The following is a 19,930-nucleotide window of genomic DNA, read 5'->3' on the forward strand; positions in this document are numbered from 1 at the left end:
GTCTGGGATCCCAAAGAGCTCCACTCTCTGAAGAAGGGTGAGTGGGAAGGTAATAAGCCATCGTCCAGCCTGACCACAATCGCGAGGGAACATAAAGGTGGATTAAGGTGGTTTGGGACTGGTAACACCCCAGGTATCTGACAGAAGTGAAAGAAAATCTGGCCAAGATACCATCATCCTAGGCCTCAAATTGTTTATACAAACCTATTTTTCAAGAACAATGTCCAGTGTACAGTTTTCCACCAGGAACAGAAGGAAATAAGACAGCATGAGCAAAAATTGGCAGAAACAACAGACTACAGAAACAGACCTACAGAAACATCAGATGTTGTAGTTAGACATTGAACTATAAAAATACTGTGCTTACTATAATCAAAGAAATATTAGACATACTTGAAAATTATGACAATAATTAGGAACAGTAAAGAGTGACAAATCAGGGGCCAGCCCCGTGGATGAGTGGTTACGTTCACACGCTCTGCTCGGCGGCCCAGGGTTTGGCTGATTGGGACCCTAGGTGGGGACATGGCACCACTCATCAGGCCATGCCGAGGTGGCACCCCACATAGTACAACCAGAATGACCTACGACTAGAATATACAACTATGTAACAGAGGGATTTGGGGAGAAGAAGAAGAAGAGAAAAAAAATAATAAAGACAATTGGTAACAGATGTTAGCTCAGGTGCCAAGGTTTAAAAAAAAAAAAAAAAAGAGTGACAAAGAAGATATTAAAGTTACCAACTGAAAAACACAATAACCAAAATTAAGAACTCAAAAGCCATTCTGCCCAGAAGGCAGCAGAGGGACACAAAAAGTAGGAGATACAGGAGAAAGGGTAAGATACATAGAGGATATATATATTAGTACAAATGATGGCATATACATAATTGGTGTCTCGGGAAGAGAATGGGACAAAAGAAATATGTGAACAGATAATGGCTGAGAATTTTGCAGAACTTACAAAATACAGCAATTTGTGGATTTAAGAAGCTCAATAAATCTCAAGCAGGATAAATAAAAAGTAAAACTTGGACATATGGTGAAACTGAAAAACTAAGCGAAAGGGAACAAAGAAGACCTCAGATAAATGAGAGATACACAATGTTCATGGATTACAAGACTCAATACTGTAAAAATGTAAAATCCTCCCCAAATAGATATATAGATTTAATACAACTTCAATCAAAATCCAAGTAGGTTTTTGGCAGGACTTGACAGACTGATAGAAATTCAAAGGGCCAAGAACAGTGGAAGCAATCTTGAAGAAGAACAAAGTTGAAGAATTTATACTACTAACTATAAAGGCTTACTTTAAAACTACTGATGAAGATGGAATGGCTTTAATATGAAGAGAGACAGATCCAAATGAGCACAGCAGAGTCTCCACAGATCCACACACATATTTATGACGCACTTATGATCCACACTAGATTCATGACAAAAGTGCCACTACAATATAGTAGAGGAAAGGAATATCTTTTCATTAAATGGTGCCAGGTAATTGTACCATCTTATGGAAAAATATGAACCTCACAGCATACACACACACAAACACACACACACAGATTCCAGATGGCTTGTAGTCCTAGACGTGAAAGGTCAAACAATAGAACTTCTAGAAGATCATATAGGAGAATATCCTCATGACAAGGGACACAAAAAGCATTAGCCAAAAAGGAAAAGATTGATAAACTGAACTTCATTAAAATTAATAAACTACATTCATCAATAGATAGATATGCACTTAAAGACTGTACATTTACAGTGTATGTACTGTTCTGTATATGTGTAATATTTCATAATAAAAATTAAAATAAAGTTAGAAGAGAATTTTGTGTTATCATCGAACTTATCTCCTTTAACTCATGAGAACTAAGACCGGATTCCAACAAGAGTCCAGTTTCTAACCCAATGGAAATGATAAATGGGTCAGAGCCCTGTGCCCTTTGAAGTCGTCACTCACTTGTACTCACGGAATTTGGCTGAAGGTCACCCTCTCCTAAAGGGAAACCTCTCCGCATCTGCCCCTTTGACCAAGTGAGTCATGCCAGTTTAGGGGTCCTGGACCATTCAGACAGTCATGAGGGCTGGGAACGGGGCGTTACCATCTGAAGGCTGCCTAACAGTTCCAACAACAGGGAATAAATGGGAAGGAAAAAAATCTTTTGCCCAGAGAATGAAAGACAACTTTAAATACCAACCAACCAACGTTGTCTAGTTTCTGTCTTTCAGCATCCTGGCAACTGAAAGAATCAAAGTAGGTCTAGCCCAGAGGGAAGCCATCCCTAATGCTGATAGCGCACAACCAGAAATGGAGGGAGTTTAATTGGTATAAATCATTCTTTTGGGAGAGAACTGCCTTTGATGGCCCTGCCTCAGGGCACGGGTGCAGGCTTCAGAGGGAGGGCGAAGCTATGCTTTGTAAAAGAGAGATGAGAATTTGGGGATGGGGTGGTGGTGCTTCCTAGAGCAAGAGGATGGATGAGGAACCGCAAGAGAAAGAAAAAGGAGGGGAACAAGATGGCTTTGCGATCTACAGTGGGATGCCTCCCCAGGAACACTCAAATTTCCAACAAAGTTTGCAGCGTATCATGAAGTGCTTACTGTTAGCATTAAATTTCTTTTAGAAACTAGTGAAAGGGATTAATTTTACACATGGTTGACTTGGGGACAAAACAGAGATACAGAATGCAGGCAGAGTGTACTTGACACTACAAGTCCTAGAATATTGGAATTAAGTATATATATATATGGGAGTTGGGAGGGGACACCAAGGCCATTTCATCTTCAGTGCAAGGGGCAAGAAGAATTTCGGTTATGTCTGGAATGCATGTGTACTTGTGTATATATATAAATAAGTGGGGTTATATTATATGTACTGTCTTATATTATATCTGCCACTCAGCAATGCATTGTGAACTGTTACTCATTTAATCAAGGCCCTTTTGTTGGACTTTAATTGTATTTTCCCCCTAACTGTTCAACTATCATAATGAATGCTTCACTGAATATCTTGTGGATAGATCTTGGTTTACACCCACAATTATTTACTTATGATATAATATTTCTTTTAACCTGAGTTAAAAAATATCTAGAGAATTCCCCTGGGAGCTAAATCTGACTCAAATATTTCACTAACATTGTTAAGTGCAGTATGGGTTACCACACTTCACAGGTACCACACAACAGCTGAAAGGTCCTAACTTTTCTAAATAAGTCACATGAAAAGTGTCCATTAGTCATGGATATTCCTAATGTAAAAATAACTACACTCACATGAAAAGTTACCTAAAAAACAATTCATCTTCCCATGTATGACCTGTGCTCTTTCATACATTTAAAGTACTTTGGGAGGGGATAACTTCTTTAAATCAATTACTGTGAATGATCATGATTATTATTAACGAAAAATATACTTTTAATGAAAAATCTACTTTTGGAAAATTCCACATTTCTCACATGTATTTAAAATACTACCTAAAAATAAAATCTGATTATAATCTAAAAATTATCATTTCTGTCTTCCTACCTCCATTATCTTCCGCAAGAATTCAGTTTTTTCAATGTTAGATGCATTATCCAGTTTTTCCTTGTTGTCTAGAAAAAAACGCCTATGAAAAAGGAAGCCAAACAGACTCATATTAGGACACGTTTGTCAGTGAAGCCATGTTTACTTACAACATCAAAATCTTCCAGTGCCCATCTCCCTATGCAACATATTCAATTACATATTTGTTAAAATAACCAAAAAATTTTACTCTTTTGAGTTGATGAATTAATATTTCATTTATTTATTCATTCATTTAAGAAGCAATTAGTGAACACTGGCACTCCACAGGTGTTCCAGGTGCTAGAGATACAGCGTGGGCAAAGTCCCTACCCTCATGGAAATTACACTCTAGGGGAGTAGTCCGAATATAAGCAAGTTATCAAAATATATATATATATTTCAGACAGTGTTAAGTTCTCCAAAGAACACAAAGTAGGGTAAAGGAGAGAGAAATCCTGAGAGCAAGGATGCTGCTTCAGACAGGTGGAGCGGGAGGACCTCTTGGGATGACTTGTGAAAGACCTGAATGGACAGAAGGAGCCAGACATGTGAAGATCTAAAGGAAGAGCTTTTCATGTAGAAGGAACAGCAGGTGATACTGTCCGGAGGCAGGAACAAGCTTGGTGTATTTGATGAAGAGAGGAGTACGAGAAGGCTGGAGAGGTAGACAAAGACTAGATCACGGAGGGTCTTAAAGACAAGGTAGAAATTCAAATTTTATTCTGAGGGAACCAGGGGAGGCTTTTTTAAGCAAAGAAGTGACAGGAACTGATTTACATCTTATAAAAGTGACTGTAGCTACTGAGTGGAGAAAGACAACAGTACAGGACGACAGACTGTGTGGAAGGTTATGATCGTGGCCCAGAAGAGATAACGGCAGCTCACACTAAGGTTGCAGCAGTGGAAGTGGTGAGAAACAGTTGGATTCAAGATGTATTTTCAGGTGCCAGCCCAGTGGCATAGTGGTTAAGTTCCTATGCTCCGCTTCAGCAGCCTGGGGTTCATGGGTCTGGATCCCGGGCATGGACCTACACACCGCTCATCAAGCCATGCTGTGGCAGCATCCCACATACAAAACAGAGGAAGTTTGGCACAGATGATAGCTCAGGGACAATCTTCCTCAAGCAAAAAGAGGAAGATTGGCAACAGATGTTAGTCCATGGCCAATCTTCCTCACCAAAAAAAAAAGTGTTTTCAAGATGAAAGCAACAGGATGCACCTTTGGATTTGGCTGGAGTTAGAGTTGGGTTAGGGATAGGCTAGTTGGTTAGTTGGGTTAGGGTCAGGTAGTGAGGAAAACAGGGAATGGTAGATGACTCCTAGGTTTTTGACTTGTAAGTAAGAGTAACTAGGTAAATGGAGATATGGAAGACTGAAGGAAAAGCCATTTCAACAAGGTGGGAAATTAAGAATTCTGTTTAGGACATGTTATATTTGAGGCATAAGAGATATCCTCCACGTGGTAAGGTTAGATAAGCTGTAGTGTATAGACATTTAGAGGTCGGGGCCGGATATATAAATTCAGCAGTCCCTGGGGTACAGAAGATAATTAAACCCAGGAGACTGGATGAAATCACGTATGGAGAGTGTGCATAAAGAATAGAGAATAGTGAAGGGCTGAGAACTCCAAAATTTAGAGTCAGAAAGAAGAAATGGAACAAGTAAAGAGTCCTGAGAAGAAGCAATGTAGTGAGTGAAATAAGAGAATGTGATGTTTGGGAAGCCAAGTGAAGAAAATATTTCACGGAAGTAGAAGTGATCATGTGTGTCAAGCTCTATTAAGAATTCAAAACTTTATGGAATAGACTAGGTCACTAAAGTTTGGCGGGATGGAAGCCATTGATAACCTTGACAATTTGGAAACCATTTCAGCCCTTTTAAAAAGCATCCATGATTTTCACAGTCTCCTGCACCATAGTGGCAAATGTATACTCTGGGTCACAAATTGGATGTCATCTATATACAACACTTAGCTTCCAATCCTCCACTTCTCATGTGCTGAAAACCAGCTGAATGGCAACAACAACAACAAAAAAGACTACAGCCATTGAGAAAGGTAGGCACTGGATTCACCTTTGTTATATAGACACGACATGCTGATACCAACAATAACGAGGAACAAGGATGACACTATCACTGCCTCCCGTGGGCTGGGGGAGCATCTGAGTGCTCTGAGCTGTCCACGCAGGGAGTTTCAATTTATGATTGAGTGATTTTTGTTTTTCCTCAATATTTCAACCTCAAAATAGGTAACAGTTTGCAAATTAAAGATTTCATGGGGGAAAATTAAGTCTTATAGATTAATAGGAAGATGAGTTTGTGCAAACTATTTTAGTTTCTTGTATATAATTTATTCTTAAACGATCTTCTAGTATATTATAAAACAACACTGTTCGATTCTTCAAATCTACCAGCCAAGATGTAGGCCACTTCTCTCCACCTCCATAGACAGAGAAAATGAACTGAGGGAGGAGATAAAAAGAATACAGAGAATTTTCTTTTATTTTGCCAAGTAATGAAGAGGAAAAAGTACAATTTTATTAATTAAAAGAGGGGCAACCTATTTCCTCAATCAACAAATTAATCAAAAGCACACTCCTCAGTGAGATTCCACATTAATGAAAACTTGTGAAATCTGGGATTGCAAAAAGAGAAAGATAAGCTTTTAAAAACGGAAAATCAATGGATCCCCATTTCTTTCTTGAACGTGTATTTAAAACAAGTTAGCTAACATGAAGACTCTTTATAAATAAAACTTCATCAGTGTAGCAAGGTTTTTAATCATAACTCCCAGAAATAATTTAAGAGCTAACCTTCCATTATGATTCTTTGACTAGTTTTTCTTTAAAATACGTATGAACTAAAACTACTGAATCACTTTCAAAGAAAAAGATTTTTTATTCTGAGTTTTAATCATAGCATTACTTGGGCTTTCCTATTTTTAAATCTGGTACTGAGTGTAAAGATTATTGCCTATTTTATGGACTGATGATGGTAGAGCAGCATTGCACAGTGCAATTGCTGTTTTAGAAGACACAATTTTTTTTTTTTTTGAGAAAGATTAGCCCGAGCTAACATCCACCACCAAGCCTCCTCTTTTTGCTGAGGAAGACTGGCCCTGAGCTAACATCTGTGCCCATCTTTCACTATTTTGTATGTGGGACATGTGCCACAACATGGCTTGGTAAGTGGTGTGCAGGTCCACGCTGGGATCTGGGCCTGAGAAGCCCCAGCCACCACAGCAGGCCTCATGAACTTAACCGCTGTGCCATTGGGCAGCCCCTAGAAGACACAATTTTAATCACCGTATATTCAAACTTACGTAGAAAGGAGCCATATTATAGCAGGATTCCACAAGTGAAGTTACTTGTCTTTTGGGGAATCTGCTCAGTCCATAATTTGTCTTTTAAATTGTCAGGAAACCCTGCGGGATAGTTCGGAAGCCATATTTTATTATAGGACCCCAGCTTCCTGTCCAGAGCTGAACCAGCTTCTGATGGGAAATCTGGGAATTCTCCTAGGAGACATTCTATTGGTCAATCCCTAAAGATAGGTGGACCTGTGACAGGTAAACTGGGAGAGTTTGGAATGGCCATGCTTAGCCATGGGCTTACCAAGAAGAGAACACAGTATGCAGATGATGAGAGAAGGAAGAAAACCAGTCATAAAAGGAAGCAGAGACCGTGGGCCTTGGGCTGGATGGAAGATTTCCTTCAGTTTCTGGTTCCAGTCCCACCGGTAAAAGGTTTTGCCCCGAGGCTTCCCTGTATTTTCTCAACAAGTTTTGCAAGTGCCCCTTTGACTGAGAACAATAACTGGAACCACATGGTGAGGTGAGTTTGCAGCCCTAAAGCAGGTCCCACTAACGTCCTCCCCCAGGGCCATGTCTGCCTGAGGGAGTCAGAAGCTGAAGTGAGGAGGAGACATTCCAAAGAAGTCCCTTCCGTGTCCTAAATTGACCACATCGTCCTCAATTTTTCCTCTTGATCATCTGAAACACTGGTTAATTTCAGAATGAAGAGGTGGTTCTGTAAAGCTGACAATCAAGCAAACTTTCGTGAACTAAGATTAGAATTCTCACCTAATATTAAAGAAATATTTTGAAAAACGAAAGGAACAGAACATCTGGAAATGCTTCAGTAAGAATAAAGTATCATGCTTACATTTTGTCCTCCATGGTCTTACAGGAGTTCTTCATTTCCTCAACCTCTTCTTCCCAATGTCTGATTGATTCCTGTAGTAGCGCAATCTCTAAATTGTGGTCACTAAGAACCTAGGAAAAAGTCAACAAAAATATGGCATTCGATCATCACCAAATGATGCATGACAGCAGTTCAATTCACTAAATATTCACGTATCACCCACTCAACTTTTTCACTGGGGGCGTCTTTTAGCTAAAGTAAAAAGCAATCATTGTAATTGTTTCTTCATAAAACAAACTTGGGGTATCAGCACACTGGGTTCTTATTGTCCCCCAGGATAGAAAGCAAGAGAGACAATGAACAAGAGTGGAAAAGTAAAAGTTTATTAGCTTGAGCACAGGAGAGGCACAAGGGAGCCAGTGCAGAAAGGAAGGGGGCAGGTGACCAGCTTTAGGGAACAGGATTGTGGGGCTTTTCTTAGGCAAAGGCTCGGGGGGGAGGGCCTTGTCATGGCGTGTAGAGATGGGGTTGTGCTTGCGCCTGCGCTGTCACATAGCATGCTACTTCATGCAACCCATGTATTATTAGCATGCTAGCCCTGTACCCCTGGGTGTGATTTTTACTACATTAATGGGGCTGGGGGCACCTTCAGTGGACTCCTGGGTGCCAGGGTGCCTGTGTAAGCCCAGGAAAGTCCCAAGTTCTTGGTGGTCTTTTTCTGATTCTCTATCTGGCTTGAGGATTGGTTAGGGGCTTATCTTGTTAGGCCAGGGGCCTTGAAGATGACCCTGTCTCATTAGGCTGGTTCCTGTCTCACTTGGACAGAAATAATCCTGAAATCATCAGAAAAAGATAATTGGGAGGGAGAGAAACCAAATACAGCAATGAGAATGTGAAAACTATAAAAACAACTTTCAAGGCATGAATTCATTTTGACTACCATTTAAAAAAATTAAACAAATCTGTATTTTCATAATCATCTTCAAAATATTATCCCAGGATACTAGAATGAATATTACAAAAAAGTCAAAACAAATTGGATCTTTTACCAAACTGGTTCATCCTGAAAAGAACTTCTCATAATAATTAATCAGTATTTCAGAAATGGAACAATCGGGTGAAAAAACGTTAGCACGATTTATAAGAAGGAAATACGGGTGGAGAAAATTCATAGTGACACATATTTTTACAATGCAGTTTTGGAATAAAGACAATGGAAGGGAACCTTCTCAGAGCCTTGAGTCTGCCTTTCAGCTTGTGAGGGAGCACAGGGCTGAGAGAAAAGCTGATTACACGCATTCCTCTCCTCTCTGGCACAGAGTTACCATGGATAGATTATTTCATGCTATCTAACCTCGCACATCACTGTGGAGTCAGAGAAACACCTGTGGGAGCAAAGAGGCGCTCCTGGTTATGCCTGGTGAGACAGGCAGGTGACAGCTTCCTTTCTTGAAAGCACCCACATGACTGAACTTCTGGGTCATAACTATTTGCAGAGTTAACAGGGGTCTGAAATCCTAAAACTGCCATCAGAATTAGCAGAGTATCTAAGGGACTCTGGCCAGTCATCAGGATTAGTGGTTGTATGTGGAAGGCCCACCAGGCTGGCATCTGCCACCTCTCACCCTCAGTGCCCCTGCCCTGGACAGGTAGGCCACCTGGAGAATTACACACCAGTATTTTTTTTCTGCTAGCATCACATCAGCTTGACCTGGATGCAGAGTTTTCTAAACTAAAGACACCACGCAAAGATAATCTGAAATTCCCTGTTGTCTCAATCCAGAGCCAAAATGTTGTTTTCTAATCTCAGGCAACAGTGACAACCAACTTTACCAAATACAAAGCCTTCAGCTAAAAGCCTTATAGGCATGACCTCATTTGACCTCCTCAAAGGCCCTTTGAAATAGGCAGGATTATTACCCCCATTTTACAGGTGAGTAAACTTCTGGTTGGGAGAGCCAAGATTTGAACCTGAGTCTCTGTGACACTCAGGTTTGAGCTTTAAATACTGGTAAGGTGGGGAGGGGGTGACAGGCTGGACTGCGAGTGTGGAGAATGACACTGGAGGTGAGTTTATCCCTGCCCCCTTCAAGCCTTGTCTAATTTGGCCTTAGACATCTTTGGAGACAAATTAAGGAACATATACTTCATTTTCCCAAGCTAGGTTGGTGGCATAATGGATTTAAGATTTATGAGGCCCAAAGTGGAGATAGATGAGCTGGGACATGCAGATAAAATCTGTTTTATACAACCCTATGTTCTCTTTGAGCCTAACCTGACTCATGCTTCCTTACTATGTTGATATTTAAAACACAGATAATAATCTTTGTAAATGCACATATTTGGGGGAAATTTGTGATTGCCCTAATGTTTTATAATTGGATATCATAACAGAGATATTGTAACTAATATGATCAGAACCAGCCTATACAAGGTATATAGCAGTCCCCCCAGGGGATACGTTCCAAGACCCCAGGTGGATGCCTGAGACCGCAGGTGGTACTGAACCCTATATACACTGTTTTTTCCTATACCTACATACCTATGATAAGGTTTAATTTATAATTAGGCACAGGAAAGAGATCAACAATAATAACTAATAATAAAATAGAACAAATATAACAACACATACTGTAATAAAAGTTTTGTGAATGTGGGTCTCTCTCAAACTATCTTATTGTACAAATTTAATGCCTTTTCCATCTCATCTGAGCACTTATCACACACGACGGCTGTAACTTTTGCAGTTAGAGGTGCAATAGCAAAACCAGCGCAAACTTCTTATTCCTTCTTCACAATTTTACAAGTAGAAGATTTGCTCTTACCATAGATCTGACCAACCTCAGCAATTTTCTTTTCTTTCCTTATTAAGTCAAGAATTTTATTCACCTTTTCACTTACAGGAAGCACTTTAAGCCTTCTCTTTGGCATATTCGAATTGTCAGCATCACTACTCTTGCACTTTGGGGCCGTTATTAAGTGAAATTAGGGTGACTGGAACACAAGCACCGTGATACCTCGACAGTTGATCTGAGAATAGAGGTTCTTCAGTGACTGCCCGGCAGGGAGCTTACACAGCGTGGATCCAAGGAACAAAGTGATGATTCACTTCCCAGGCGGGACGGAGTAGAAGATTTCATCACTCCACTCAGAATGGCACACAATTTAAAATTTATGAATTGTTTACTTTTGGAATTTTCCACTTAATATTTTTGGACCACAGTTGACCACAGTAAGAAGCTGTGGAAAGCGAAATCTCAGATAAGGGGGGACTACTATAATGAAATTAACTGAGCGTTCTGATAAGAAATGTGATGTTTCAATATTACTGTTGTCCCATATAGTTTTACATGTAATTTTCAATACAGATAGAAGAAATACACTAAAGACTCATTAATTCAACTAATTGTGATGGAAGATTAACAGGCATATCTGTTTTAATTAACGTAGAAGTAGTATTAACATTAACCTCTTCAATTATAGTCACATCCATAAACTTCAGTTTTCTTTTTTCTTTTTTTTTTTTTTTTTGCTGAGGAGGATTAGCCCTGAGCTAACATCTGTTGCCTATCTTCCTCTTTTTTTTTCCTTTTGCTTGAGGAAGATTAGCCCTGAGCTAACATCTGTGCCAATCTTCCTCCACTTTGTATGTGGGATGCCTCCACAGCATGGCTGATGAGTGGAGTAGGTCCACGCCCAGGATCCGAACCCACGAACCCGCACTGCCGAAGCAGAGCACTCAGAACTTTAACCACTCAGCCACAGGGTCGGCCTCTGGTTTTCTTATCTTTAAAATAAGAATACATAAAGAACTCACACATCTCAACAAGAAAGAAATAAACAACCCAACTAAAAACATGGGGAAAAGATCTGAACAGACATTTTTCCAAAGAAGATACACAGATGGCCAACAGGCATATGAAAAGATTTTCAACATCACTAATTATGGGGGAAATGTGAGTCAAAACTACAATGAGATATCACCTCATGCCTGTCAGAATGGCTATAATCAACAGGACAAGAAAATAACAAGTGCTGGAGAGGATGTGGAGAAAAGGGAACCGTCATACACTGCTGGTGGAAATGTAAACTGGTGCAGCCACTGTGGAAAACAGTACGGAGATTTTTCAAAAAATTAAGAACAGAACTTCCATATGATCCAGCGATTCCACTGTTGGGTATTTATCCAAAGAACATGAAAACACAAATGCATAAAGACAAATGCACCCCTACGTTCACTGCAGCATTATGCACAATAGCCAAGACTTGGAAGCAACTTTAGCGTGCATCAAAGGATGAATGGATACAGAAGATGTGGTATACACACAATGGAATACTACTGAGCTATAAAAAAAGATGAAATCTTGCCAGTTGCGACAACATAGATGGACCTTGAGGGTATTACGCTAAGCACAAGAAGTCAGATGGAGAAAGTCAAATACTGTATGATCTCACTCATAAGTAGAAGATAAAAACAACAACAACAAACAAACAAAACATAGATACAGTGATCAGATTGCTGGTTACCAGAAGGGAAGGAGGTAGGCAGGAGGGCAAAAGGGGTAACAGGGCACATGTGTGACAACCAGTGCACATGATGACAACCAGTCTTTGGGTGGTGAAAACAATGTAGTCTACATATAAATTGAAATATAATGCTGCACGCCTAAAATTTATATGATGTCATAAACCAGTGTTACCTCAATAAAAAAAATTTTTTTAAATAGTTTATCATCAAGAGAAAACTTCCATCCAAAACCACTGTTAGTAAGACCAGAGGAAGTGACGGCAGCGATTAGGGATGTTAAGCGAAATTCTCTGATTTTGATCCCACAGCAAAGAGCTCAGTCTGTATTTTCACAAGATCCCTAAATTCCATGTACATCAGTTTGAAGCTGACGCTCTTGGTGGCTGCAAGCAGGTCTATGCTCTGACCTTCCCAGCGTCCTGTGCTGGTGGTTTCCCAGATGGAAAGGCCTCCGACAGTCTCTTTTTGGTTTGATCTATTTTACCCTCTTGTCTGATATGTTCAAGTGTTTTTAATCACAACTCTGGCAAAAACAAACAAGTAAATAAATAAATAAGGATAATCCTCACGGAATATTTATCACAGTGCTGAATTATTTTCTGACTCAAATAGACAAATGGTTCCCCTTTCCATATTAATGTTCCTGTGCCCAATATAAACGGAGAGCCTAGACTCTGTTTTATTATCACACATTCAGAATTAAGGAACCTGACCATGGTTATTGACTTTGTTTTGTAAAATAAAGCAACCTCATAGAAATGTTATATATAGTTCTGTATGCATTTGGTCGGTTCTATCTGCATTTTTTAAAATCATTTTTACAGTATTTTAGCCCATCAAATGAGATTTGTATCTATGCCATTCCAAACTTCCGTCTTCCCACCATATTCCTGAAGAAGAAAACACAATTACACTGTAACACTTTAAATAAAGTGACAGAATACGTTAACATGCCCAAAAAAGTTCCCCAGAATGGTATGAATAGGAATTAAAGTTGAGTCCTTTTTTAAAACACCCGCTACCGATTATAGTGAGAGCAGTGTATACTGAGGTGAGGTCAGGCTTGAGAAAACATAGCTTATTCTTTCTTACCACTGTGCTGGTAGTAACCGTTTCTTTAACTTTTGACATTTTAAGCCTTAATTTATCCAATTCTTTCTTCTTTTCATAAGTCTCATTTTTCTTAAGTTCACAGCATTTTTTATATTCATCAATCTGTGGTGACAAACACAATAAACCAATCAAAAAGCTTATGAGGACAACACACTTTAGGAAATCTTTGTTTATTTTGTCAGCCAAATTCATATTCAATCTAAGTATACCATAGTCAATCTATCAACAAATTAAAAATTAAAAAAACAAGGTTTTCTTGTTTTGCAGCATCACAGGAAAAATAGTGAAACACAAAGACCAAAGTGTAATTACAAAAAGTTGAAATAGTAAATTTATAAGAGCAATAAAACAATGATCATTAATAGCAAATTATAAAAGCAACTGCCATTGTAGAATTTACTAATAAAACACCAAAGCAACGGTTACCAGATGGACAGTGTGCTAAGACCAGGAGAGTCGAAGGAAGGAATGAAGAATTGTCTGGACATCTAAATTCACATTATGTAACGGGAAATAAAACAGACTGAAGACTGAGTAAACAAAATCATTGAAGATAGGGCAGGTCACAGTCCCGGACAACTTCTCACCATTTTACCAAGATCAAGCCGATCCCCATCACTTGTCAGACCCTGACAAAGTGAGTCACTCTCTTATCAAAATCAAACACGTCATAGATTTGTCTGGCAAAATGAATTATCAAGAACAAAGTAACAACCTAGTAGTAAGGCCTGAGAAAGCACATTCAACTCTGTATCAAAGAGTTACGAAAACATACGTTTGGATGCTTTCCCTCAAAGCCACCAGCCAATTCCCCCAACGCAACTACTCCGAATGAATGTGCTCGTTAGCACTTATCTCTGCACCAGGGCACAGTCGCATGTGAGTGAAAATTTGTGATTAACAAATTTTGTCGAAAATTGGAATTCTACGTTCATACTTTGGACTAAGCCTTCTTCCAAGGTCTTGCGATTGTAGAAATATTGGTAAAGGGTATTTTGTTTTGTTAGGGGAGATCTTATGGATTTGAAGACTCTCTGCTACCTGTAACAGGTTTTCCTTTCTCATAGGAAGTAAAGAAAAGTAACAGGCTGTTATCACAGCCTATCACGAACCTTCAGTGAATGGTGGTGGCTGATGCCTTAATATCCTCCCTAGTTGGTCTAGCCCAACTGTGGCACATGGCATTCCCTTAGGATCCATTATTTTTCCAGGGGTGGGCTCTGTCTCAACCTGACCAGATCAGTCACAGCAAGAAGACTTACGGTTCTTGGTTGGGGAAGGTTCTCCTCTTTCTATCTGAATAAGGAAGCACATAGTCCAGCTGTCACGGGCGGCCATCTGGTGACCATGAGGGAAAGCAGCCTTAAGATGAAGGATGGAGGAAAGGAGGGATGAGCCACTGAATTAACTAGTCCTGGAGGCTGTGCTACCTCAGGAATTCCTACTGTGTGAGATAATAAATGCTCTTACTATTTAGGCCAGTTTGAGTAGGGCTTCTGCTATTTGCATCTGAAAGTGTCCTCACTGGTGCCCTTTTCCAGGGCGATAGACCAGGGCCAGGCAAACCACTATCTGTGGGCCAAATCTGCTCCCACCTGTTTTCGTAAAGCCACTCTCCTTCATTTAGGTGTTGTTTATGGCTACTGTTGTATTGAAGTGGCAGAGCTGAGTAGCATCCACAGAGGCTGTTATGTCCTGCAAAGCCCTAAATATTTCCTGTCTGGGCCTTTTCAGAAAAAGCTTGTAGATCCCCAAGAAAGACCATTCACATAAGGGAGAAGAACCTATCATATTTGCAAATTCCCTTTTTGAAACCCCTCTGGGTTTCCTTTCTTGTGTTTTAACATTTACATTAAAGAATAGGAAGGGGGAGAAAACCTTCCCCTAGGGCTTAACATGAAGTTAGAAACTCATTCATTCAATAGAGTAATATTATAGGGTGCCTACCACATACGAGGAATGCCAGGTCCTGCTCATGGCGTGAGGACACAGCAGTGAACACAGCAGACAGTGCCTGCCCTAAGGGGCCTTCCTTTTGGTGGGCAAAGTACAGATCCGATGCCATCGCTTCCCAGGGGAAGCGAAGAAAAGGGACAGGGCCCCCTCCTCACTCCCCACCGCCTTTCAAGTTGTCACTCAGCTGTGCACACACGGACACACCCACTTTCAGCCCCTGTAACTTAAGTGAGCCGCTCCAGCTTGGGGGCTCTGGACTGCTCAGAGAGAACACAGGGTGCTTTCAGCAGAGGGCTGGGAACAGTGGGGTCACATGAGTGGCCCTCAGCATTGTTGTGGATGGGGAACGAAAACAGGAAAGCTCCTTTTGGTCCTTGTTGTCCTGAAACAATTTCATTGGGATAACAATAAATAAGGCCCAGCCCAGTGCTGGAGCCCGCCACTATTTTTGAGACATGGATTTCAGTGAATTCCAGCACTGCAGCCCAGGCTTCAACCTTGAAAAGGTCCAGGGAACTCGACAGTTATGAATTCTGTTTGGCAGCAGCAGGCTGTCCAAGGGACTCCTTGCCAGCCACTTCACCAAGAGCCTGTTCCAAGGATGACCAGGGCTGAGCTATCCACACTCGAGAAAAATAACGCGTGGTTTTAGTGTGAAACTATTTCTGAAGATGTAGGCACTTCGAAGGATAAAGAGGCTCAGACCTGATTGGAATTTATGAACAGCTCAAGTCTTATCACAGAACTAACCACCCTGAGAACCAAATGTTGGTCACCGCCAGATTGGGTTCCTCTAAATTTTAATTAAGACTCAAGAAAAGAAATTCAATAAATGTTCTTTTCTTCCTTTCTTTCTTTCTTTTTTAAAGTATATCAGGGTTGGGAATCTGAGTCTGATTTCCTGCATTGATAACCTGAGGTTATGCCAGCTCCCATTGCAGAGAGCGCAGCGCCAGCAGCTCAAAAACAATTCTCACTGTGAGCTCGGCCCCCTCTGCAGGGAGGAAGAAGACCTTATGCGGAGACAGCCTTGCCTCTCCTGAGGCAACTGGAAGCAGAAAGAGGAGGAAGCGGTCATAAACCATTCAAAGTCGAATTTCAATTAACATGGCCTAGCAGACAGCAAGATGCAGCGGTTATCCCGTCCCACCCTCTCAAAACTACTGGTCCCGAAATACTCCATTCTCCTGGGGTGCTTGGCTCTGCCCAGCCCCTCTGTGGGCCACTCCTCTCAGATTCATTCAGCAGGAGCCACAGACTCTGGCAGAGCTGAACTCCATGGTCCTGTCCATAGAGACACGGCCTCAGAACTAGCAAGGGCAACCAGATAACTTGGAGGCAAATGGCTTGTCCCTAATGAGCTGCAGATGAGCGAGGGGCCACCCTGGTGTTACAGATCCTGTCATTCATGTTTTTTCCCACAAACTGAGATGCTGCCACACAAGCAAATGTCTTCCCCAAGGGGCTCCAGTGTCTTTGAGTCCCTACCCTATGATCGCAGAAGATGCCATAGGGAGTGCTTGCTAGCCTTGAGGACAAAGAAATCATTTCCCATTTCTTGCCTGAATTCTGTACATATTTTAAAGAATAAACCATACCACTTGCCTCTTCATTCAATTTTTGTTTTCTTTTCAAATATTCTTCTCTTTCTTTTTCCATTTCCTCCTGTATATCTTGAACCAATTTTTTTTGCAATTCTATTTCCTCCTTCTCCAAGTTTATTTTGGTGTAAGTCTCATTGATGTGAACAGCAGTAGCAGCTTTTTCTTCCATCATGTGGTTGAGTGACACAACAGCCTTTTCATGTTGCCTTGCCAATTCCTCCTGCTTTTCACTAGGAGAAAAGAATCATTCATGGTATGAAAAGGATGGCTTTTACAAAAGGAATTTAACGTCTGTCTGGTGAGACCAACCACCATAAAGAGGAAAATTGTAAGGGACAGCTATTTTAGAGTTGTATTTGTGCTTGCCTAAACTTGGTTGAGACGACAACAGAAGGAAACACAAGACAAGCGTCAACCTTGCAACTGTTCACCACTGCAAAAATGGCATGTGGTCCTGCCTCACCCTACTTGTCCCCACATACCAAGTAGTAACTACAGGACATTTTGGTTTAAAGTATACACTGATTCAAAAACAGTTTTGACCAGGTAAATAGAATCTGGCTACACAAATGGCTTGTTACATAGCATCACCATCAATCTTATCATCCTGAGATATGTAGTGAAGCCAAAGAAGGATTAACATCCCACCAGCCCTCCAGGCACCTTCTGATGCCGTCACTCTGCAGGGAGAACCCAGGAGAAAGCTAGCCTTCCTCTGACGGACAGGAGTTGAGGAGGAGGAGGTGGAGTGCATCTTCACTGTTCAGAGGATGCTGGAAACCTAATTTGAATCCTCTTATCTTCTCCTAGCTGCAGCCAAATATGAGTTCAAGGGGAGATATTAACCTCACATATCTATTGCTGGCCACATACTTTGGAGGAAGACCTTAAGATTGCGAAAAACATCTACCCCGGGGCTAACAAGAAAAGATTTAGAGGAGGGAAGTTGGTGCCATTTCTACAGTTTCCTTTTTTAGACACTCCTGCAATGTAAAGACCTTTTTCCTTTTTCTAGTTCCCAGGGCTAAAAACTTTAATTCAAGGGAATTGTGTGCAAAGACCCAGGAAAATGGAAACAGGTTGTTGTTAAGTTTATTTTCCAGAAGTAAACTCCTCCACAGAAACGCAATAAAAAGAAGCCCAAGATAGAGGGGGTTAGGTAATGGGTGCTTTGTGGGTCTAGTAGAGGAAGCCTTCCAAGAATGAATCAACCTAAAGATCGAGTAGCCTCAAGGAAGCAAAGCAAAACAAAACAAGTCAAATCAATAAAACCTAACCAGGAGCCAGCCCAGTGGCACAGAGGTTAAGTTCTCATGTTCTGCTTCTCAGTGGACTGGAGTTTGCCAGTTCAGATCCCAGATGTGGACATGGCACCACTTGGCAAAAGCCATGCTGTGGTAGGCGTCCCACATATAAAGTAGAGGAAGATGGGCATGGATGTTAGCTCAGGGCCAGTCTTCCTCAGCAAAAAGAGGAGGATTGGCAGCAGTTAGCTCAGGGCTAATCTTCCTCAAAAAAAAAAAAAAAAAAAACCTAACCAGGTGATTGTGACCGGTTGAGAGGAGAGCACTCAAAAACCAAATATGGGACCTAGGGAAAACCCACCTAAAGAGCTCTCACAGATTCAGGTTTTGAGGACTATCCAGAAGAAGACCACCTGTCAGAGAGTGTGGGCACCTTGATATACATCTTTCTTTGGAAAATGGATGCAACAAGTAATTGTAGGCTGATGATGCCAGTTCATTAAGAAACCCACCTTTCGTTTGTAATTTACTTTTCCATAAAGACTTCTCTCGAGCAGTGATTCTCACAGTGTGATCAGGACCAGCAGCACCAGCATTACCTGGGAACTTGTTGGAAATGCACATTCTCACTCCCATCCCCTAGACCTACTAAATCAGAAATCTAGGGGGAGGGGTCCAAGTAATTTGTGTTTTAACAAGAACTCCAGGTGATTCTAAAGCACACTCAAGTTTGAGAATCACTGGTCTATAGGGGTGTGATGGTGCAAGCCCATTAACATGAGTTTTCAGCTTGGGTATTATTGTCCTCGTTGTCAGTTTAGAAATTGATAGTCTCGTTTATATGGCAGGCTCTGGTGATTGTGGCTTGCAGGCACCATGCATAAGTCTGCATTGCGGATCCCCAGCAGGGGTGAGAGTATGCAGCATTTCTCAAGCTTATGTGATCACGACCTCTCTTCCTTGTGGAGCGTCTCCCAGCACAGGTGTTCTGAGGGCCTGCGTGGGGAAACGCGTCCCTGGGCCTCAAGGTCTCCACGTGATTCCTGAAGCTTTGCAATCTGGTGCACCAAGCAACCTTCTGATTATTTTAGCTTCCCAAGAAGAACTGTTCACCATAATGAGGGCCCTCTGAACATTTTCTTGGCATAGTCACAGCAGGATCTCAGAGAAACCCACCAGAGGCCACCTGGAATCTACACTGAACCACCATTCAGTACCAATAGGGGCCCATTGACCACCCCCGGGATCACTGCATTCTTCAGGTGACCATGTTGAGTTCTCCTGAAACCCAGACTTCCTTATTTTAAATTGATGGTTCAGAGTTTATATGAGCTGTTTCAAGCCTTAAGACTAGGTGTCCTAAGGGGATACCAGTACAGACCCTAGGTAAGAGGAACCTAGGGGGATCTCCTAGGAAAGAAAAACCTAGGGGGGATTTCCTAAGCCAGGGGAGTCAAGGAGGAACTTTGGAGTGAATGAGGTAGGCTGACCTTTTAAATTTGGCTTTAAATTGGAAAGAATTGCGTTTATAAAGTCTGAACAAACTGCTTGGTAGAGAAGTGAGAGACTGAACATGTTCAGCTCTGAAGAAAAGGGGTATTGCTCCTCTGGGCTGAAAGGTGTTCTCAGGTGACTGAGAACCTCAGTGGGAGTGTTGGAAGATCGAATGCCTCACAACATGTAGTGGTTCCATAGGGAACTTCACCATCATTCACGTTAATTAATTAAAAGCTCGTCTGGGGAAGCTCACATGGGGGTTGGTTACCCAAGTTCCAAGCCCCCATGGCAGTT

General features: G+C 41.2%; 1 protein-coding gene across 1 annotated transcript in view; it reads right to left on the bottom strand.

The window, feature by feature from the left end:
- Positions 1-19,930, bottom strand: part of CCDC175 (coiled-coil domain containing 175) — a 67,548-nt gene that overhangs the window by 32,985 nt on the left and 14,633 nt on the right. The window contains exons 5-8 of the mRNA XM_070513709.1: positions 16,897-17,125; positions 13,315-13,437; positions 7,716-7,825; positions 3,532-3,613 (exon numbers count right to left, since the gene is read on the bottom strand). Of these exons, the coding sequence (XP_070369810.1) occupies positions 3,532-3,613; positions 7,716-7,825; positions 13,315-13,437; positions 16,897-17,125 (544 nt within the window). The remainder of the gene's footprint in view (positions 1-3,531; positions 3,614-7,715; positions 7,826-13,314; positions 13,438-16,896; positions 17,126-19,930) is intronic.

Source organism: Equus asinus, chromosome 7 (genome assembly GCF_041296235.1).
Source record: "Equus asinus isolate D_3611 breed Donkey chromosome 7, EquAss-T2T_v2, whole genome shotgun sequence".
Taxonomy (NCBI): domain Eukaryota; kingdom Metazoa; phylum Chordata; class Mammalia; order Perissodactyla; family Equidae; genus Equus; species Equus asinus.